Source organism: Mya arenaria, chromosome 13 (assembly GCF_026914265.1).
Source record: "Mya arenaria isolate MELC-2E11 chromosome 13, ASM2691426v1".
Lineage (NCBI taxonomy): Eukaryota > Metazoa > Mollusca > Bivalvia > Myida > Myidae > Mya > Mya arenaria.
In genome coordinates, this window is record NC_069134.1 from 28,728,902 (window position 1) to 28,753,582 (window position 24,681).

At 34.3% G+C, this 24,681-nt stretch overlaps 1 protein-coding gene across 4 annotated transcripts in view; it reads left to right on the top strand.

The window, feature by feature from the left end:
• Window positions 1–1,168: 1,168 nt before the first annotated feature.
• The window catches only part of LOC128215561 (uncharacterized), a 26,507-nt gene continuing 2,994 nt past the window's right edge, over window positions 1,169–24,681 (top strand). The window contains exons 1-3 of one of the 4 annotated variants that reach the window (XM_052922249.1): window positions 1,553–1,619; window positions 1,907–2,427; window positions 22,458–24,681. The exon at window positions 22,458–24,681 is cut by the window's right edge and continues 2,994 nt beyond it. In XM_052922249.1, coding sequence (XP_052778209.1) covers window positions 22,481–23,956 — 1,476 coding nt within the window. In that variant the 5' untranslated portion in view covers window positions 1,553–1,619; window positions 1,907–2,427; window positions 22,458–22,480 and the 3' untranslated portion in view covers window positions 23,957–24,681. Of the gene's footprint in view, window positions 1,342–1,552; window positions 1,620–1,906; window positions 2,428–7,159; window positions 7,227–12,431; window positions 12,555–22,457 lie in introns of those variants that run through there. The other 3 variants (XM_052922250.1, XM_052922248.1, XM_052922251.1) reach the window with 3 other exon arrangements.

Below are 24,681 nucleotides of genomic sequence, written 5' to 3' on the forward strand. Positions count from 1 at the left end.
CCGTCCAAATACATATACATCCGAGGTTGTTTTCGATAAAAATGGCCGAGGAGTTCCGAATGCTCGTCATTGTCCACTTGATAACTGCACTCATCATATGCCTAATAGTAAACGACGTTTCAAATATAGACTAGTCTTTTTAACAAACGTAAAACGCCGAAAACAACCGCATTTCCTTATTCCCTAATTTGCCTGCAATACTTCATAGCATTATTTATATAAATCGACATGTCAATAATTTTTTTTATCAGGTTTGTAATCAATAAATCCATAATAGAGGATACTCGCCCAACCAAGATGTGCGCCGGGTTGGCCAGGGATGCGATATCGCAGGAATGCCCTGACAAGCACACCAACTGCCGAAATTATAGAAATCTCGTACCAGGTTTTGCTGACCCAAGACACATACATAAATGCGATATCAGTGCTTCAGTGCAGTGATATAAAGAGCGGGATAGTTTCATCTAGAATAGTAACATAACCAACATTCAAACGTACATAACAGTTTTATTATTATACCAAAAAGGACATGTTCTATACCCTGGCCTGGCCTGACCCGGCCCGGCCCAGCCTGGCCTGGCATTCTGAATCAGCTTTTTGTGTCGGGCCAGGCCGGGCCAGGTCAGACTTTATACATTATGAGAGTACAAGCTCTCAATATACTCGAACACAATGATAGACTATATTTAAACATTAAACTGTTTGATAATATTTTTTTCTGAGATTTATTTAGATAAAAATGTAATTTAATTAAATGTATAAATAAGTATTTTTTTTAATACAAAAATCAGGTTTTCAATTAAGCTATATATGTAGTTTTTAATAACTTGATGTTAAACTATATGAACTGTAAGATGGAATGTCTATATACTAAATAAAGAAAAAAACATAAAAATCACCACAAATAAAATATATATGTTTATAAAAAGATAAAATATATATGCAAGTAAAACTTGGGTTTGAACTCTCAATGTGTATAAAATATGACCTGGCCAGGTTTTAGAACATGCCCCAAAATACACGTATTGTTCATTCTGAAGCCTAGTCCAGCTGGTTAACCATTACTGCTTGTCATTGTTGTTTTAAAAGCCGTTCCTCATAGAGATGCCGTAGTAATTCTAGAACAAGATCTGATCATCTGTAACAACAAGGGAACTCCAGCATCGTAAACAAACACACATTAACACCCCTATCCCAAGAATGAGTGGTTCCTCTCTTCCGCAGAACAGATTCCATCAATCTGATTTTCTCTGGGAACCTTGGAAAGCAAATATTTAGAGAGACTTAACACTCTTTGTGTTCTAGCTTACACAAGCGCTTCGGAAATATCTACAATACCGAGTAAGTATGAGTGTATTTTCTATATTCTATCTTTACAATGTATCGTAAGTTATCTTGCTCTTTAATTAAGCATGATAATTGTTGTAACAAGTTGTGTTTTTGTTTCAATCAGTCTCAGTTCCTGGCTGGCTGACACGCAAGCGCTTAGGAATTTAGGAAATTACTGCAAAAGCTAGCAGTATGACTAATTATTCACATGAGAATGATCGTACCACATACATGTGTTTCCAGTGGACTCTGTTCCTCTGCCTATAAAGCTGCACTCTCGCAGATTTAACGTTTTGATATCTTTTTTATTTTTTGTATTGGAATGAGCATTTTTTTGCATAAATATGTGTAAACCAGTGATTAAAGACTCTGGTTTGATGTAAGACTGCTGACAAAAGATCATATCGAGATTTTTATCTTTCCGTTACAAAAATGTTTTGTGGCTAAATCCGTTACTAACGGGTTAAGAAAAATACACCAAACATAAATTTTTGAAGTTAAATATAAAAAACTGCGATCTATGTGTTGTCAGCAGTCTTATGTGACTGGTTAACATGCAAAAATTGGCTCTTTCTAGGACAAAAAATAAAATAAAAATTGTCAAAACGTTCAATTTTTGAGAGTGCAGTCTACACAATAAACGTTTTGTAAAGCATTCATTAAGTGTTCGACTTTTCGAATTTTGGAATTTATTTTCATGAGCGTAATGAAACATAATTACATACAGCTTGTGAGGAAGGAAGCATTGTGGTTAAGGAGCAGTTTACTGAATGTACATCTTGAATGGGAAAATACTTGAAGCATAAGTGGCATAATTGTTGAGGGATGCTGAAAATGATGAGCTTAACACAAGCTTAACTTTTAAAACTTGATGATATTCGTAGTCAACAGAGGAGGGGATTTAAATTCTTAAATAACGGAAGCAAATCTACGGGAATTTTCATGCTTTTCTGTGATTGTTGGATTACATCCTGTTATACTCACCGGTTAAAATAGTGAATTTATCGAGTTGCTCTCTTTTTTTAGCCCGTTGTTCTTTAATAAATCAAACGCGATTGCGGATAGTGCTGTGAAGAAACACCAACGACGTCATTTCCGGTATGACATCATTTGGCTTAAATTTGGCCTGATTTTCCAATTAGATATGATTAATTGTTGTTGTTTTTTTTCAATGTAAGATTCAAAATAATTTCATGCCGTAAACACCAAAGGTAAATATTTTTCTGGTGACTTAGCCATTCGTGAGGTACAGCTTTTAGGGCTCACTCTGCGAAACAAACGATGTATTTAGTTCAGGTTGTTGTCAGATTGAAATTAATTAAAACAATTATTATATTATAAATTACTTATTATAAATAATAAACAAAATCGTTCAGCATTAGCTATGTTATGTATAAATTCATTTGAGTATACATGTACATCGCGTAACATTAGTCAGATTCTTATTGAAGGTATGTGTTGCCATGTAACGTTTTTTGGCGAATGCGGTATTCTCTGTCATGTTTCAATATATTCAGGAACACTTTAACTGTAATTTGAACTTCTGAAAGCGACTATCAATATCTCTGTTTCCAGTGTAGACTCATAATGCAACTGTCTAATGTAAGGAGTAATTTACGGTCACATCACATCAAAGAGTAAACTCTGGATCAATCTTCGCTTGGTTATTATTTTATTTAATCGTTCTGAATGTAATTTTGTTGAGTCTTCTCTCTATTTTCTAAGATATCTTTATGCGTAATAATTTTCTTCAAAGCAATTTATTTTATTCCTGATCAGAGTTATGTAATTGTATTAAAACGTATAAATTGTTGCTGTGGTAACCATCACCATCATCAGCAATACTTAATAATTGCAAAAAATGATCGTGAAACAAAAATAATGATTTTTCAACGACAACGACAGCAAGAACGGCAGAAACAACAACACTATCAACAACAACGACGACGACGACAACAATAACAACAACATTGACCACAGCAAAAACAAAAACGTCGATCATTATATTACCATTATAGTACCAACGACAACAACAAAACGATGGTGCCGAAAACACAAAAACGACGACAACGAAAACAACAACGACACCAACGATTATGGCAACGGTGATTAACAACAACGACACCGACGATTATGGCAACGGTGATTAACAACAACGATACCGACGATAATGGCAACGGTGATTAACAACAACGACACCGACGATTATGGCAACGGTGATTAACAACAACGACACCGACGATTATGGCAACGGTGATTAACAACAACGACACCGACGATTATGGCAACGGTGATTAACAACAACGACACCGACGATTATGGCAACGGTGATTAACAACAACGACACCGACGATTATGGCAACGGTGATTAACAACAACGACACCAACGATTATGGCAACGGTGATTAACAACAACGACACCAACGATTATGGCAACGGTGATTAACAACAACGACACCAACGATTATGGCAACGGTGATTAACAACAAGGACAGCAATAACATCAACAACACAGTCAACAACAACGAAGAAAACTACAACAACAACATCGACGACAACAAAAACAAAAAAAATGTCGACACTAATGATACCAACGAAAACATCAGCAACAACAACAACAACAACAACAACAACAACAACAACAGCGACGACGACAACAACGACAATGAAAACGACAATGTCGATGACCACGATAAACAACAACGACAAAAACAACACCAGCAACAACAATTAAGACGACAACGACAATGATCACATCAATTGATACGATGACGATATCAATAACGACGACGACTACAACAACAACGACGAGGACGGCATCAATAACAGCAACACAAACATCAGCAATAACGTCATATCGCTTGAAAAATGAAGTGTTGTAGACAAAGTCATAAAACATGTAAATAATGCTTTATGTGAGGGCTGAGACAGTTATTACTAATAATGTAATCCAAAGATTCATCAATCATTTTATTTCAAATTTGCCGTTAATACTGTCGATAAAGTACTTCATTTAAAAGTTAAGAGTATATATATATTGTTGCCTTAGTGCAATAACTCAATAACTGCATACAGAAATAGAAGTAGATATTGAGTTCCTGCACTAAGGTGACGATATGATCATTTAATTATTCCATTATAACGAATATTTACAATTATTTGAGCTAAATCAACTTCAGTGTGGAGAATATTTTTTTAGTAATTTTCTTTTGACCATTTTTTAAAAACGACCGAAACACGTAAAAGTGATGCGATAAAACAACCTATTTTAGCGTTTGCCTACTGAATGAGTGCTCTTATAGCACCAATTATTTTATAAAGATTGTGTATAACATTGTTGGCACATTGCTGACCCCAGATGTCAGTAAGAGATAAGAACATTGGAATGAGGATATTGTGAATAAACCAACAATATTTACGCCGCTGAAGAGTACAGGTAAAGATGTCGTTATCATCGCTATAATCTTGATTCATCGACTAATTTAATTTGCCTGAAGACTCACTGTCAATTAAGATAACCATCTTACCATAAGTGCACATTTTGTTAAGTAAGAAAACTTACTTAGTTAATTGACTGGTAGACAAAGTGGCAGTTTTGCATCTCAAGGTATATGAAGTGCAGATAGTACATTTAATTTAAAGTTGATAAAATAGTGGATTAATTTCGCTGAAATGTCCGATCTGTTTCTCATGGGTAAGTGCGAGACATCATTAAGATAACATTTATATCTGGATCGGTATATTGAACTATTATAATGAGTCTTTATGTAAAGTATAGATAATCAGAAGACGGTTAAAGATGTTTATTTTAAAGTAAATAATTTTAATACCATTAAACATGTCGGCAGGACAACAGGACAAAATATTCCTTAAGAAAATGGCATGAAATTTGTCTCATTTTTTCCTAGTAAAAAACACACCATATTATGAGTATGGCAAGTTACAACAACACTTAAATCAAATACATGGTTTACTTACATTGTGATTTGAATGTTCAATGAGAAATGAAACAATTTTCTAAAGATAAATTTACATACGCAACATAGTTTGGATACGCAACGGTCATGTCGTCAACCGTAGATATACTTTAACTAAGTAACCGTCTTTTATTAAAGTGTTGAACGTTAATACCAGAATCGTTTCTGGTTCAATTGACTAGACTTTAAAAGGTAAGTCACCATTAAAGTTTTCACAATGGCAAACAAGTTTCGGTAATCGAAACATGATTATTGAATCATTGTGGGTTTTTCCAGACTCAAGCATGAACGTGACTAAAATGCTCCTTGAAGCAACTTTTTTTCTGAAGCAAATGTTCGTAATGTTTAACTTGCGTATTAACAACGTAAGTAACATTTCTATATAATTTTATATAATATGATATATAGAAAAAAGTTACATAAAGTTCACAACAAATAAATACAAACATACACGTTTTAAAGTACAAAAGAATGAGTTGCCATTCTCGCAGTTTCTTCAATAGTTCAGTGGATTTATTAATCACATGCCAGTTTTTTTTCTGAGAAAAACTTTCCTATTGTTTACCTTTGTAATTTAAAGATAGTGGTTCGAATATTTAAAAGCACGTTTTCATCAGACCTTTTAATGACTGGGGTAACGTTTTAGAACGTCAGTTATTAGCCTATCTAGTCTTAAAACTAAGTATTTAACTTTGTATACATAATAACTCGATTAAAAAACATTCAACACGGAACAGTTATTTCAATATTTTAGTGAGTTATTAACCACATTACTGTTCTATACTGTTTCTATAAATTGTTCAGAAAGACATATAGTGAATTCTTATAAAATGGTACAGAATTTAACTACTAGTATGAGTTATAATATCCAATTTGTCTTAATTATCCCTATATACTGAACCGATGGTCTACATGTACTTGAACATCGATCATGTTGTGAATATCATGACTTTGCATGTTTAGAGCTGCAGGCAAATTTGACAAACTTAAAGATGCACTCTTACTCCGAAATAAGATTTACCACAAGTAATAATAGTGTTTTAATAATCCAAAAAGGATGAATAAATTTCGAAAACAATGTTTCGTTTGAAGGATACCGAGTTTAATTTGAAAGAAATGAGCATATAACACAGTATTTCTACCTTATGAGACTATTGTAGATCACAGTAAATCTTTTAGCATTCACCAATCATTTCATATTTTTGCGTTTTCTGCTATTAAATACACGATTATAATCTTATTATCAGTAATTAATATTTTCCAAACATGCATTAATTAGTAAGCAATTAAAGGTTTATTAGTCAAAATTGATGTTTGTTTAACATGTGTATGTATTGATTTTGAATAAGAGTTTCACTTTAAGGTTTTGAATGCAACCCTGTTTCCCTCACTCTTTTAAACTGATTCACTTAAGGAGAAGTGATGCATTTAGCCTTCATAATGGTTCCGATATTTATTATATGTCTCCAGATCACAAATGATTGCAAACAGTTACCGCTAGATCACTAAGTGCATTTTGCTGCTAACCTTGCTCATTAGCACCCGATTCTTGTACGAGTCCTGGCGGAAATAGTCGAACATTGACGAACGTTTTTTCGCAGTGTACCGATATCGGCAATAATTGCCAACGTTAAAACACAAAACACATATCTAACTGTATTTCATAAACCAAATGAAAATTAATTATATCTGTCAATAGAATATTAATATACATTTATAATCGTTTTGTATACCACATAAATGAATATTGCGATCAATCCCGTAAACTACCGAAGTTTACAGACTGACTGTACGGAGTAAAGCAGCTGTTCACAGTTCTAGTGCACGCTAATGACAAATCATTAAAACGTCCGTAACATTCTTTCTACATTGTTACATTCTGGATTTTATAACCGTCGGTTGTCATGGAATATTTTACTGGTCTGTAGCTTTTTTCATTTAATTGGCTTCACTTATTTAATGTTTTTAATTTGTTTTCTTTGTTTAAGACTCTTATTAATTCCAGTGTACGCGAATTAATCATAAACCTTATGCTATGCTGAATTATAATGATTGACAATGTTTTTACTGTTTCAATGTAGATGCACTATAAGTAGAACTGAAGAATAATATGATATTCATTATTGTTGTATGTTTGCGGTTACTGTCTGTTGTGTGGTTAAAATTAAATGAGACATTTTTATCTAAACTTAATTTAACAGATCAAACGTACATGTTTTTGAAATATTAGTAGTAAGGCAGCATCACATGAAACAACGTGCTGATACACATTTAAGGGAGATCGTTCTATTTTTTACCTGTAATAAGGTACATGATCTTTGGAATTATATTCAAAGAGAAAATTTCCAACGACATTTTCCTATCTTTGCCAATTAATTAATTTAAAAAAAAACATCGATAAATTTTTACTGAAGCTAAATATCACAAACACAGAATGTTTATCCCATATTTTTATGAAGATACGACACACTGTTCCGCGCTTAAAGGGATTTGAGACAGCTGTTGTTCTAGCTGACTTGTTGTTATGTTTTCATGTTTTTGGTGACGTATAAATATATCGAATTAACCCGTTTAATGATGAGGACATTATCATTGATGACCCTGGGGCCCTATTCCAGAAGACAATGTCGATTCTGTTTTTAATGCCCCTTTTACAGAAGATGAAGTCTTATACGCTTTAAATAACCTGTGCTCTGGTAATATTTTAATGCATTTTGTGCACTGAACTAAACATTTAACCTCACCTACACTTACATGAGTTTTCAATAGAGTTTTCAGTTCGGGGCAGTTCCCGGAATTGTTGTCAGTGAGCATTATTTGTCCTATTCATAATCGGGCTCAAGGCATGAGTCAAATAACTATCGAAGAATCCCTCCTTATTCTATATATAGTCCTCTGTTCTGAATCACAGGTTACATAATAGGGCGAAGGAAATTAGTAAAATCGATGAGGCCCAGGCCGGCTTTAGAGTTGGTACTCCACAGTTGATCAAGTGTTTACCTTGCAAGCACTTGTTCAAAAATATCTTTCAAAACGTCGAGGCAGACATTATGATTTGTATGTTGATTTTTTAAAGGCCTTCGATAACCTTGTACACCCGCATTTGTCCACCAGCTTAGCAAAAAAGGGCATAGATGGTAAATTTATATATATGTCTTAAAGGCTATGTAAAAAACCTGACGTCTCGAGTCCGCGCCGGACAAGGCCCAAACACAGAGTTTTAAATGCTTGAAGAGGATACGTTAGGGTGATATAAGTAGTCCGTTAATTTTCGTACAGTTTATAAACGATCTATGTACTTATTTGAGAAATAACTGCCATAATTGTGTTTTCGTTAACCAAGAAACTCCCGATATTATTACTTTGGTCTTTGCTGATGATTTTGCAAATCAAGCTGTCATTCAACTGCAGCGGTAACAAGATGCTATTAAGTTATTTTGTGATGAAACGGGAATGAAGGTTAATCTTAGGAAAACGGAAATAGTTGTCTTTGGGAATGGAGGCCCTTTATAAAGGGGTACATAGAGATGGAAGTATGCTGATATCTCGGTAAATGTAGCATCTATCTATAAAAATATGGGACTGTTGTTTACGCCAAAGTTGTCATCGTCGCGTGCTCCGCACAAGTTGGTGGAGGTAAGCCTCCAAGTCCATTACTATAAACGAGGTTCTCAGAGAAGATTTGGGTAATTTAATTATAATGTATTTTTCAAATTATTTGAAGCAATGGTCAAACCAATACTTTTATATGGGTCAAGAGATATTGAAAACCCCCAAACTCAATATTGCAAAACAGTTTTGAGTGTTAAGTACTCTACGAATAATGATCCTGGAGATCCTTTAGGAGAATTTTAACGTTTTCCGCTTTCTCGAATATGTTAATTGATTCATTTAGTATTGGTGTAAATTGTTACATATGCCCAGACGTAGATATCCTAGAAATTATCATTTTTAACTTTTAACCATTATACAGAGTTTAAGTCTTTACTGGATGTTGAATTTTACCTAAAGAAAAATGCTATTTAGGTTCTCTAGTCATAAGCTGGGTATTAAAGTTGAAAGGCATAATGTGTTTCTAGAGAGGAACGCTTACGTACTTTTTGTTTTGAACATAATACAGATGCGGTTGAAAATAAATATCATGTTCTGTTTTGGTGCAAAAAAAAATATGAAGAACTGATTTAAAGAAAGGTTTGATATCTGTAAATTTATCAATCATATCTTAAAAACAAATAGATAACATGCACGATTTGTGGCTTATCCACCACCATCCATACAAGTGTACTGCTCATAATGTTCATGTAAATTGGCATTGCTTACTTTTGTCGTTGTTGTGTTTTCGTGATTTTTTGTACGTGTATTATGGGCCGGTGGCCTATTCCTCTTATAAAATAATTGAATTGAATTGAAATAACAATGTAGAGTTTATTGTGAATCAGCAAAACTTGCCTTTGGACTTAACAAACTCTATTATATGATGCCACAGACGTAGCATGTATAACCACCTCATGAACTACAATAACATTAAACACGTAAACTAGTTATAACGTGAATTCGACCGTGAAAAAAATGATTCTTTCAATTGCCTTGTTTTATTTGGTTAACATTGCGACCTTTCACATCTACCACAAAATAAAACCACCCCCACAATACCATTATGCCGACCTCTTCTGCTAAAAACATTACCACTTCCTATACCACACACACCAAAACAACAATTGCAGCGAAATAGCCATCCCTACATCTTTAACAACAACAGCAAAACTCCATAGCAGCAGCTATATCAACAACAACAAAATTTTGTAGATACGTACAATACAACAACAGGAATATATAAATCACTAAAACTGAAACTGATCACCACCACAACCACCCCCACCATCACCACTAACATCACAAATATATTTGAGCAACAGAAAAAGAACATTAAAAAGTACATCAAATATCCTTTCTTTATATACTATTTCAATCTCTTGCTTCTTCGCTGAAGAATGTTGTACGGTATACTACTCGTATGTTCTACCCAAAATTTGCTAGGGATCACATACTGCAATAAAACATGTGATTCGGAAATCAGCTAAGCGTTTGTAACGTGAACACTGAGTATTGAATAACGATATATTAATATGCATTTCGTTATGAATAAAAAATATATGCTGGTATGTTTATACATCAGTATACTACCAACTGGAAATGTTATGCCAGAAATATCGCGAGATGAAGAACTTAGTATATAACACATCAGTTATACCGCTCATTATCTCACTGGCAGGTTTTGCAATCCAAATATTGGCCTTTTTAAAAGTTACCTTCCACACGTCAGTACATTAAAATGTAGAAATACCTCTCCATTCGTACAACGATTACTTCCATTTGAAAGTCAACCTAACACGTATAAGCCAATATCCAATCATTATGCTGAAAACATTCAAGATGATTGTTTTGCTTGAAATTGGCTCATACAATAGCAAGTGCTATTAAACTCGAAATAGTATGACAGTCCGAATTTCAAGCTGCCTCGACATCCGAAGTAATACAGTCCGAATGTTTAACTGTGTAGACATACAGATTTCCCCATACGAGTCTCTCTCAATGTGAAATGATAGCAGAAAAGTATAAACAGCTCTGCAGAAAAAATAGTGTACACCTATTCTGTTCTTGTTTTGAATTTATTTGAATGTTTACACAACAAAATCTCAAACAACCCACTATGACCAAAACACGCTCGGGATCAATGTCCGCAGGCCCGCGACCGCCAACCGACTGTGTGTAAGCCGATATGTCGCCCTCCGCTGTCAAGCGGAAATGCAACTGCTATCCTGTCTGCAGTCAGACAATCACCAAAGTCAATAAAAAAAATTATATGATGCGGAAAAACTGCTGGTGCCTCTCTCCAAATAAATGGAGCCTGCCATGATTTGGGCAATTCAAGTCACTGGTATTACACGTCTCAATATATAACTGTTCATTGTACGGTGTCATTTAAGGTCACATCACATCAAAGAGAAAGTTCTAAATCAATCGTTTCGCTGTGTTATTTTATTTAATTGTTCTGAAAGTATATTTCTTGCGTTATTTCTCTAGTTTCTAAGGTATCTCTATAAGTAATAAATTGCTTAAAAGTTTCTACTGAACATATACTCACTTTGAGGCTACAAACCACATGGCAATAACAGCAGCTGCAGCAGATAGGAGCAGCAACAACAATGACGACGACAAAAACAACTACGACGACAACAAGAACAAAACCGATTTACAACAATGACAACAGCAGCGACGACATTGATGAAATTAATCACAACGACAACGACTACATCAACAGCGACGACAACTACAACAACAACGACGAGGACAACAATAAGACAACAATAACGTGTCGCAGTCAAAAACTTAAAAGCATTAGAAAAATGCCTCATGTTAGGGTTCCTAATAAGGCAATCAAAATAAACAGCAACTAATAATGTAATGTATACTAAACTTTAAAGTTTAGAGTATTTATATAATGCAGAACTATTTGCGCTAGATCTTCTTTAGTCGGGAAGATAGTTATTTTGCAATTTTAGAATCGTTCGGCCTTTTTTTCAAAAGCGACTGAAACTCGTAAAAGTGAGGAGTTCAAAAATTATATTTTAGTGTTGGTCTACTGAATTAGTGCTCTTACAGCAGCAAGAATTTCATGTAGATTGTCAATAAGATTGGTAAGATTGGTGGCATATTTCTGATCCCAGATGTTAGCAGCAGCAAGTATTTCATGTAGATGGTTTATAAATTGGGTGGCACATTTATGACCCCATATATGCTAGTAGCAGCAATAAATTTGAGTAGATTATCTATAACATTGGTGGCACATTTCTGACCCCAGATGCTAGTAGCAGCAATAATTTCATGTAGATTGTCTATAACACTAGTGACATCTTTCTAACCTCAGATGTTAGTATGAGATATGAAGTTTGCAATGAGGATTTTGAGAATAAACGAACACAACTACATCCATGTAGAATACTTGTAAAGATGTCTAATCATCGATATAATCTTGATACATTGACTAATTTAATTTACCGGAAGACTCACTATCGATTTAGATAATTATCTTTCCTTATGTGTGCATTTGGGTAGGCAAACAGTGCAGTTAGTTATATGACTGGTAGACAAAGCGGCAGTTTATTTAGGGCAGATAATACTTTCAAGTTGCAGTTGATATAATTGTGGATTACTTTTGATGAAATGTCCGATTTGATTATTATATAGGTAAGTGCGGGAAATCATTAAGATATCATTCATTTCTGAATTGGTGTATAGAACTATTAAAATGAGTCTTTATGTGAAAGTAGTGATATAAAAAATGGATAATCCGAAGACAAACGAAATCAATATAAAAGACAATAACTATAATATCATAACATGTCGGTATGATCACAGGACATTCTGTTCCTTAAATAAAGGCATGATATATGTCTCCTATTGTTTCTATTTAAAAGGCACCACATGGCTGTGCTATACTATTTCTAACAATTTTTTCAGAAAGACATATAGCTTTTTCTTATTTAAAGATACAGAATGTAACTTTGGGTTATAACATCCGATTTGTCGTAATTTGCCCTGTATACTGAACTGATGGTTTACATGTACTTGAACACCAATTGTGCTGTGAATATAATTACGTTACATGTTTAGAGCTGTAGGCAAATTGGGCAAATTAATTGAATCAATGTGTACGTATCACTTGTAGATATGTCACAAACTATTGTTACGACGATGACACCCTAAGACAACTTATTTGTGGAACCAAACATTTCATTTTACTTCCTCTGTGCTTGCTTCCGTGGGTAATCCTGTTGACGTTAATAATATGGCGCCCTGAAATCAAATACTTCATTTTACATTCTCGGTGCTTGCCTCTCTGTGTTATCATATTGACGATAATAAGATGGCGTCTTTGCACATTTGAAATTTATACAGGATAATTTGTGTGTACGAAAACTGTTTCCAGGGACATTCTGTCTATTTTGCGACGTGTATTAAATTAATGCTGTTACCCTAGACATGTCATCAATATCACTTTAATCACACATTTCAAAATGAGTGTTATGGTGTTTATTTTTTAAAGTTAACAAAAGTAAACAAATTGAACATTTTCATGACATCTATTGGCAGGATGGAGTTAACATCAATGATAAATAGAGTGCCAGACGGAACTAGTCGGCATATCAAGCAGTGACAGACATAAGGAGCCGGACTATGACTAATTCTCGTAAAGTTAACTCAACGGTCAAGCTCAATAACAATACTAACATTACGTACGGCTGTTGCATTGTCGCCACTATTAATGAGCATCTTTATAGTGACCATACAGTATACAATAAATTTGTATAATTGAGGTTCTGAATGCGACACTGTTTTAGGTACTCGTATTAGGATATGCACTTGATGTAGTGTTGCATCCAGCACTTTTCATGTTCATTAATTAATGCTCACACTTACTTATCCTAGGTCCTGCTAAAAGGTTTAATATATTCATAAGTAAAGCTCTGACCCAAATGCAGAATGTATAGATGGTTGCTTTTGTATGTAATTTGTATTCAAGGTATTAACCTTGTCTAAATCAGTTAATTTGTTACTTCTCTTGGAAATCAGACGAACTTGTCTGGTAGGATATAAATTTTTTCAGACATTTTTACGTTAACGATATTAAGACAGGATAGTTCGAGAGAAGGTTGGTTGTATATATAATTTCTTCATTTTTTATTCTTGTATAATTAATGACTTTTATATAGACATTCGTTTTTATTATTAATTTTCGCTGACCCTGAATAGCAAAAATGAAACCAGAATATCGCATAATACATTATTTCTTCATCCATCATCAAATTGGGATCAGTTTCATACTATTAACATTGAAGACAGTACAACTATAACATAAGGATACTGCTTTGATCACTTCAGGTACCCAATATAAACATATGAGAATTCTGCATGGCTGGTGACCCTACATTATTTCGGTATCATGTGAAAAGGGTGTGATGTCATTATGTGCATAAAACGTAATTGTAAAAATTAAAAATAAATTGATTAAACATATTTTGGCCTTTAAAAATGCACAGTTCGTTTTCAGTTGAACTGAAGTGCAAAATTACTTACTACAATAAGAGTATTTTTCATGCAGTTGTTCTTATTTATTTTACCTCATCAGCAAGCGATATCATGATATCAAAATGACATGGGGTAACTAGGCATAAAAATAAACATTATGGGTAATGAAGCTATCAGAGAATGAGCTTATCCGTGGGTCGGATATTTTTTAAAAATGTTTTTAAATAAAACGTGAAAAATATTTGAATCTGCATGCATGTAAATTACAGATATATCGACCATTTTCCTTTAATAGAAACATATTAATTGTGTTTGTAAATTCCGCGTCTGGCTCCGATGTCAGAAAATGATTCTTTATTATCTCTCTCCATATCTATTAAGGTGCATATGATATAGCATCAAACATTATAGCATACAATTAAGGCAGTATGACTAAGTGCATAGTGCAGCTTACCTTGTGTATTAGCACCCGATTCTTCTACGAGTCATGGCGGAAATATGCGAACATTAACGAACGTTTTTTCGAAGTGTACCACCATTGGAAATTAACATTAAAACACAATCAAAAATTATATGTTGCAATGGAATAAGTTCTAAGTAAATTTAAATTCATTGTGTGTACCTTAAAAAGAAAAAAGAAATGCTTTCAATAACGTAAAATACCGATCTTTAACGACTGACTGTAACGACTGAATGGCAGCAGTTCACAGTTCTAGTACAGGCTAATGACAAATCATTAAAACGTCCCTAAGGATTTTATAACCGCCGGTTGTCATGGAGTATTTTACTGCTTTGTAGCTTTTTCATTTAAAAGTTGCATTTGTATTTATTTCGTTTATTATTAAAGTATCTGAGTAATGTCAATGTATGCAAATTAATCATCAGCTATAAGCCATTCTGAATTCTCATGATTGATAACATTTCTGCTGTTTCAAAGTTGTTTCTGTTTTAGTTAATTGAAGAATGATATGATTTCATCATTATTATTATCATTATTCATTTAGTTTGCGGTTACCGTCTGCTATGCAAGGTTACAAATGAGAAGAGAAAATTTTGTCTAAACTTAATGTACCAGATCAAACGTTCATGTTTTTGATATACTTGAATGCAGCATGATAATGGACCATTTACATAATTATCATTGTAAATTATATATTGAAAGTATCTGTGGAATTCGTCAAGAGGTAATTTATTGGATTGATCGGAGTTTTTGTTTTAAAGTGCTTCTAAAACTCTCAAGGTTCACTTAAGATTTCTATGACATTCATTTGTTTTTACTTTAATCAACATATTTTCTTTATTTTAACAATTACCTCATAATCTATTTCAGGTCACACTAAATCACTTCCAACACAACACACTTAAACTGTTTACTGAACAATTTTAAAAGCATTTCAGGCAAGTACATAAAACATGTGGAAAATGCCTAATGTGAGGGTTGCGACAGTAATTACTAAGTAGGCAAACGGAAGATACAGCAATTAATAAAGTGAAGTATCCAACCTTTTGGCCATTAATTCTGTCGACGAAATAGTAAAGAGTATTTACATTGTCAAACTGTAATGATAATGAAATAATTTATGCGGTTGGAGGGTGATATTCTTTAGATTTTTAGATCATAGTGCAACTAGTTTTTTGTCCTTCATTTAAAATAATTATAAAATAACTTGACTAAAGCGATACAACGTCCTTGATGATGCTAATATATATTGTATGATGGATTAGCATTGGCTTATTCGATAATAATTATAGGAATAACAATAACAGTATCAACAATGATTTTCATTTGGTAAAACGGCGAGTTTTATATAGCAACAATCAGGAAACCAGTATCAGAATACATTGCGATGGAGTAATATATGGTAGAATTTTTGAATAATTTAACTTTAGAATATCGAGTAAATTATTTACCAAATCCTCAGCAAATAACACTTTAACGGTAGGATTTTCAATCGGAAAAATACCATTGTCTTTAAGATGTCATATAGGTTAAAGGTAGCAATGTAATGTAATCTAAATTCTAGTTGCACTGACGTCTATGTCTGACCCCACATGTAAGCTATTCTTGTACACCAGAGCGATGATGTTATGTGTATAAAACATGCAAAGTGTCTTTTTTATAATCTTGATATATCGGCTAATTTAATTTACTAGAAGTCTCAATGTAAATTAAGATAACCATTTTACCTAACGTTTGGTTAAGCTAACAGGGCATTCACTTATTTGGTAGACAAATATGCAGTTTTGCACTTCTAAGGCTATTAAGTTCAGATAATACATTCAAGTTTCAGTTGATAAAATAGTGGAATTATTTCGCTGGAATGTCCGATTCGTTTCTTATGGGTAAGTGCGAGAAATAATGAAGATAATATTTATTTCTGGATCGGTGTATTGAAATATTATAATGAGTCTTCATGTAAAAGTAGAGGTAATCAATATGGATAATCCGGAGACAAACGAGGTCTATTTAAGTGCCAATAGACATAAATACCATAACTTGTCGACAGTTTCAAAATACATAATATAAAAAAGTGTGAAACATGATAATCAGAAGATGGTTAAAGAAGTTTAATTAAAAGTCAATAATTTTATTATCATAACATGTAGGCAGTATAACAGATGTTAGACTATGTACGTGAAGTTAGCGGCCTAGCGGCCTAGCGGCGTGAAGTTAGCGGCCTAGCGGCGTGAAGTTAGCGGCCTGGTGGCCTAGCGGCGTGAAGTTGGCGGCCTAGCGGCCTGACGGCCTAATTATTTTTTTCTATTTCCAAGCGATTGTTAATGCGTTTTTTTCAAAACAATGATAAATCAAGGTTTTATATTCATATAGTTACATAGCGGCCTTAAATTGTTATCTATTCAGAATATTTTTCTTTACCTTTTATTCTAAAACAATTTTAAATTAACTGTTTTATGCACAAATTATCACTCTGAAGCGTGTTTCAACTTTTTAAAAAAAAAAAGTCTATCAAGCACTTCAGCGACCTAGCGGCATAGCAGCGTGAAATTAGCGGCCTAGCGGTCTAAATTGAATCGTATTTCAAAGCATGTATACATGCATTTTCTTCTAAAACAATGACATGCTTTGAAATAGGAAACCATGTTAGGCTGCTAGGCCGCTAGGCCACAAGGCCGCTAACTTCACGCCGCTAGGCCGCTGAAGTGCTCGATCGACTTTTTTGGAAAAAATAAAAAAACGCTTTAATAGAGTGATATTTTGTGCATAAAAACAGTAAATATATCATTGTTTTAGTAGATCAGCCATGTTTAATGCTTTGAAATAGCTGACTGCTCAATCGACTTTTTGGAAAAAAAATATGTTGATTATCGCTAATAGCCTCAAAGTGTTAATTTGTGCATTCAAACAGTTAATATGTCATTGTTTAAGAAGAAAATGCATTTATACATGCTTTGAAATAGGAAACCATTTTAGGCCGCTAGGCCGCCAGGCCGCTAACTTCACGCCGCTAGGCCGTATAACAGGACGTACAATTCCTTTAAATAAGATAAAAACTCATCTTAAATCTTTAATTTTATTACATGAACTTTTTCTGCTATTTTTCTCTAGTTAAACGGGTTTAGCCCAAAACTCAATTTGAATACTTACAGTAGGGAAAGAATAACCTCGACACTTTTGGCCTTGTAATTTGAATGATTAATGTGAGAGAACACACAAATTTCTCTAAACAAATTTACATACGCAGCATAGTTTTGATATGCAACGGACCAAATTAAGTTGGATCTTGTTGCCAACCGTAAAGATTCTGAAATTAAGTGTTTTCTTATTAAATAGTTTTGCGTTAATACCATAATCGTTTCTGGTTCAATTGACAAGACTTTAAGGCACTATTCTCTTAATAGATAACATTCCTATTGTCGCAAAGTAAGTTGAAATTATTAGTTCTTTCAATTAACGATGAGTTGTATTTACCTAGGTGGTTTATTTATACACGATCAAATTCTAGCAGGGAATGGGTTGAGATCTCTCGACTCTTACACGACTCTTGTTCGTTATATCTTAGTTCCATAAATATAATGCTTACTCTTTTTGACACATACTTCTTATCAGTTCTTAACTATGGTTCTAAAAGTTTGGGGTTATATGAATTCGGAGGTTTTAGACAAGAATCAACAAGAAGTTGTGTACACGGGTGTTGAATGTGAACACTTTGGCTGTGTGCAGTGAGTTACGTAGGCTCCCTTTGTATATTGAAACACATGTTAGATTGATTAAATATTTTTTCAACCTTCATTAAGTGAAGCAAGGGAATTGTATTTTAAATGCAATATTACAGGATCAAATTTATAGTGTTGAGAATTATTTTTCAGCAGACTGGGTTTCAAAAGTTAAGGAGATTCTCCAATATTCTGGTCTTGACGAAGTATGGTAATACCCTGGGTCCGTAAAAATTGAAGGGTTTGTTCCCGTTCAAAAGTGTAGACTTAGATATATTTATGTCGGTTATTGGAGGTCTGGTTAGACCTTGTCATCTTCTCTAGATGTATCAAATAAATTAAGACCAGTTATGAACAATCATCATAATTATCTCAGTCTTGAAGAAAATACAAAACATAGAATTATTTTAGCTAGATTAGACAAAAACCTCATTTAAACCATCATCTTATAATACGAAAATTAGTTGAATTCTATATATCAGCCAGTAATTAACCACATGACAGTTCTTTACTTTTTCTAAATATTTTGCAGAAATACGTATAGTCATTTCTTATAAAAAGATACGGAGTGTAACTTTGAGTTATAGCATCCGATTTGTCGTAATTTGCCCTATATACTGAACTGATGTTCGACATATACTCGGACATCAATCGTGCTGTGAATACAGTTACTCTACATGTTTAGAGTTTTAGGCAAATTGGGTTAATTTGTTGGGTAAATTGAATTCACTTCGATGCTTTAATTGAGGACATGTCACAAACTGAATATTTTATGTTTAATAAGGTGGCGCACTTGTATTACATATTTCAATTTACGTCCTCATTTCTCTCTTCTCCGGGTAATTCTGTTGGCGTTGGAATTGATAGAGGATGCATGTTGTGCATGTCTACTGTTTCAAAGGACATTCCGTATTTTTTTACCGTGATTCAAAATGAGAATATAGCTCCAGACATGTCGTCAGAATCACTTCATGCATAGATTTCACTATTTTTATGTTGAAAACAGTCTAAATAAAATATTTTCAGCTCATTTATTTGCAGCATGGAGATTTTTCGAACGAAAATTATAGTGGCTGACGGAACTTATCGGAATAGCAGGAGGTGACGGAACATGACTAAATGCTTCTTTAACCTTGCTATGAATAATTCCCGTAACGTAAACTCAACGGTTAAACTCAGTAACAATACTAACATCACGGACGGCCGTTGCATTTTTGCAATCATTAATGGGCATCTTAAAAGTGACAATACAGTATACAAAACATTTGTATAATTTAGGTTCAGCTACTCGTTAAAACTGATTCACTTCGAGAGAAGTGTTGCATCCAGCCCTCATAATGTACATTAATAACTCCTCACACTTCCTCGTGAAAGGTTTGTACATTTAGAAATTTACGCGATGCTATAGTTTCTGACAAAAGTGCAGAATATATATTTGGTTGCTTTTTTATTATATTTAAAAAAATATAAATTATATCAGTAAACCAATTTCTTGTCTCTGAAATCAGACGAACCTTTCTGGTAGGATATATATTTTCTCAGACATTTTTAACATTAACGATTCAAAATAGCTAGAGAGTAAGGTTGCTTGGTTTATGATCTTTATGGTTAATTCATTTGTATACTTATATAATAATTATAAATGATTTTTAAAGACATGTGTTAGTTAATTGACATAAAAACAGTAAACATGAATCGTGCAATGCAGGCTTTTTTGGCCTTGAAAAATGCAAATTGCGTCATTACAAGTTCCGTTTCTTTTCAAATGAATAGCAAAATACAAACTTTTGTAAATTGATTAATTAACTTGTGGGGAAAGTTCCTTAAGACTGCATTTTAAGAAAACACTTCGTTTTTTTCAGAACGAACAGTGAACGTCCTTGTTAAGTACAAATAATATATCTACCAATTTTGTTTTAATAGAAGACTGGCTCCAATATGTGTTATATGTCTCCAGATCAGTAATGAATGCAAACGGTTACCGACAGTATCACTAAGTGCATTTTTGCTGCTAAACTTGCTCATTAGCACCCGATTCTTTTACGAGTCCTGGCGGAAATATGCGAACATTGACGAACGTTTTTTCGACTTGTACCGAGATCGGTTAAAGAACGAAAAACGAATCTAACGCTATTAAAAAAAACACAAGAGACATTCAATAATATCTTGCAATGGAATACTAAGTATCATTTTAAATCGTGTTTGTATACCACATAAATGAAAAATGCTATCAATCACGTTTAATACCGAACCTTACCGACCGACTGTACCGACTGCATAGCAGCAGCTCACAGTACTAGTGCACGCTAATGAAAGATCATTGAAACGTCCCTAACATTCTTGCTACATTGTTACATTCTGGATTTTATAGCCGCCAGTTGTCATGGAGTATTTCACTGGTCTGTAGTTTTGTTCAATGTTTTGTATTTATTATCTTTGTTTTTAGCTCTTAATGTAAATGTACGCGAATCAATCATAAGCCGAATGCTTGCCTTATGCTCTGCTGAATTATGATAATTAACAAAGTTTTTGCTGTTTCAATGTAGATGCACTATTAGTAAAAAATGGGAACAGTATTGTATTCATTATTGTTTTAAGTTTGCGGTTAATGTCTGCTTTGCATGGTTGCAAATTAAAAGAGATCTTTTTATCTAATAAACTTAATTAAACAGATCAAATATGGGACCTCGTTATATTTTTGACATAGAAAAAGATACATGCTATTTCCAATGGTATTCAAAGTGGAGATTTCCAATGACATTTTTCCTTTATCAAGAAATTGATTATAAAACTATAGATATATTTTTACTGATACTAAATAACACAAAGTCAGAATTTTAGTCCGATATTTTTATGGAGATACGATATACTGTACCGCGTTTTAGGTATTTAAGACTGTTGTTAATGTCGCTGTCTTGTTGGTGTTCTTTTTTGTTTTGTGGTTTTATTGTGACAAGTACGAATATTTCGTATAAACTATTTTAATAGCAATTTAGATTTTATTGTGAATGTGCATAATTTGCCTTTGGCCTTTTATAAGCATTAGTATATAACGCCAAAGACGTTGCATGTATATAACTACACATGTACATCATAAAATACAAAAAAAAACATTTAACACGTAAACTACTTATAACGTGAATTCGACCGTGAAACAATGATTCTTTCAATTGCTCTGTTTAATACTTCCGTAAATAAAATTCACATATGAATGTCATGAAACGCGCTTGATTGACACTGTGTTAAGAACGAATGGCAAAGCTGTAATTAACTAAACAATTAAACTACCATTAAGCCGAAGACCTGTCAAGGCTGTCTTGTTTGACTGTAACATATGCATTTTGCGGTTTTATCAATGTATTTCAAGGATACACAACTCAAATAAGTGTTTTAATCATGTTATTGGTTGTTTAACTAAGAATGGGGGGGGGAAACAAGACAATATGTTGGTTTCAGTAGCATATAAAAGTCAATTCATTCAGAACAAATGTATATATATATATATATATATATATATATATATATATATATATATATATATATATATATATATATATATATATATATATATATATATATATATAATAATTGTTCCTGCCTTCGGCTACGTGGAAGAATGTTTGAAATGGTCTTGCACCTTTGGAAAGTTTCCAAAAACACAATACCATTGTTAAAAGATGTTAATAGCTTTGACTTTCCATAGCACCTGAGCTTATTATTTCAATGTGAACGCAGTTGTCGCTGGTATTTCTAATGTAGGACACAATTTACATCGATGCCGACAGCAGCAATGACGTAACCCTTTTCTTCCTGAAATAGAGAGGGTACGTAATCAAGTAGATGGGTTTCTAAATCTAAATACAATGATCTGTCTGATTTTTGCAGGCCCGCAGGTGCGTGTTGACAAGATGCCGGGGGTCACCACGAGGTCAAGGTCGCTGGTGGAGCAAAACGGCAACGGTCATCCGCACCAATCACATAATACCACGTCCCATAGCAACGGCTTAGTGAAAAACGGTATCCAAGGTTACTACAAGGAAGGATACGACACTTTAGAAAAGACAGGATTTAACCGAATCCTTCACAATATTCTAAACAAGATTGTGTTTCCTCTGAGTCTGGTGCTACTCACGCCTCAAATAGTCATCCTCTACTGGTATACGAACGACCAGTGCGGTGGAAGTTATTCCACCCTCTTCTCGCGTTTCCGGGAGGGCTCGAGCCTCGATCATCTGATTCAGATATGGGGTAGCATCAATATTTTTAACAAATTTACATTCAGTGTGATATTCGCATACTGTGCCTGGGTATTATTTTGGATGAAAGTTCTTCCGGGGAAAACGGTGTACGGACCGATCACGCCGAAAGGAAACATACCCGAGTATAAAGACAATGGTTTGTTGCACTACATGGTTACTATGGTCGGATTTGCTCTACTCACTATCGTACTGAAACAATACGGAATGTCTCCCACAGTCGTCTATGACAGGTTTGGTGAATTGCTGGCGTTTATGAATGTGTTTGCCCTCTTGTTTGTATTCTTCCTCTGTTTGAAGGGAATATATTTCCCCTCGTCGACTGATAGCGGCAAAACCGGTGGAGGTTTTATATTCGACTACTACTGGGGTACCGAGCTGTACCCTCGCGTTCTCGGCTTTGATGTCAAAGTATTCACCAATTGCCGCTTCGGAATGACCATCTGGCCGCTGTTGGTGTGTATATACGCTCTAAAAAGCTACGAGCTACACGGATTTGTGGACAGTATGTTTGTCACAACCGTGCTACAGCTTGCCTATATCACAAAGTTCTTTTCGTGGGAGGCCGGCTATATGCAGACGATTGACATTATTGTGGACAGAGCCGGCTACTATATATGCTGGGGATGCCTTTGCTGGCTTCCGGCGCTTTATCCAATCGTCAGCCAGTATCTCGTGTCTCATCCCGTCCGCCTAGGAATGTCACTAACATCGATCATCCTAGCCGTAGGTCTGGCGTCCATCCTTGCCAACTACCTCGCTGACTTACAAAGGCAGCAAGTGCGAAGCGCCGACGGCCAGTGCCTCGTCTGGGGAAGAAAGCCAGACATAATCCGTGCTAAATATAAAATCGAAGGAGGGAGTGAGAAGGAGAGCATTCTTCTGGCCTCCGGCTGGTGGGGACTCTCGCGCCACTTTCACTACGTACCGGAAATCCTACTCTCGTTTTTCTGGACTGTGACCACGGGGTTTGAGAATCTCCTACCCTACACATATGTCCTCGTGCTCGTCATTCTGCTTGTCCATAGGAGCTTTCGAGACGAAAACAAGTGCAGCCGGAAGTACGGCCGCTACTGGCAAGACTACTGCGACAGAGTCCCGTATAGAATCGTTCCCTACGTGTTTTGATAATCTCCTTGGTTAGGATAGCATTAACAGATTCTTTCTTTATTTTATTGAAGAGTCCCCTTCTCTGTTACGCTGCATAAAAGGTTACTCATGAAAGTGTATGATGGGTGATAAAACACTAAAAGCAAGGTGGTTCAACTTTAGGTATTAACCCCAGTTTCTCAAAAACGCTAAGGTCACCTAGCTAACCTGACTATTTTTTGAATGTGATATAAATTATATTATGTTTCATGAGATGTTTTGAGTTCTTAGACCATTAAAGTAACGTGTCTTTTTAATATTCAGGGTAAACTATCAGCTCTCCATCCTGGGTTTGAAAAGGACAAGGTGCTAGGTCAGAAAGGGCATTTTTGATGCGCATTGAATGATCCCTAATTTGGCCCTTGCAAGCGTCAATGTTCAATTCATATAGTGTATGTGTTGTTACTACTTTCAATACTAAAAATTGTTATGAATACCTTAGCAGTTATCTTTACTTATATATCAATATTATGTATATATATTATATTTATTTATGAAAGTTTCATATATAAGGTCGAAAATTGATGTCTTATGCTTAAAGTGATACTTAGGTGTGAGTTATCTTATATGACTGAATTGAAGGCATTACTGCCAAAATCAGCTGATTCTGAGACCAGATTAAAAAAAAAATTGAGAGTGCAGCTTTAAGCAAGTGTAAAAGATAAAATAAATCTTGGGCAATGAGTACAAAAAACTTGTTGCAC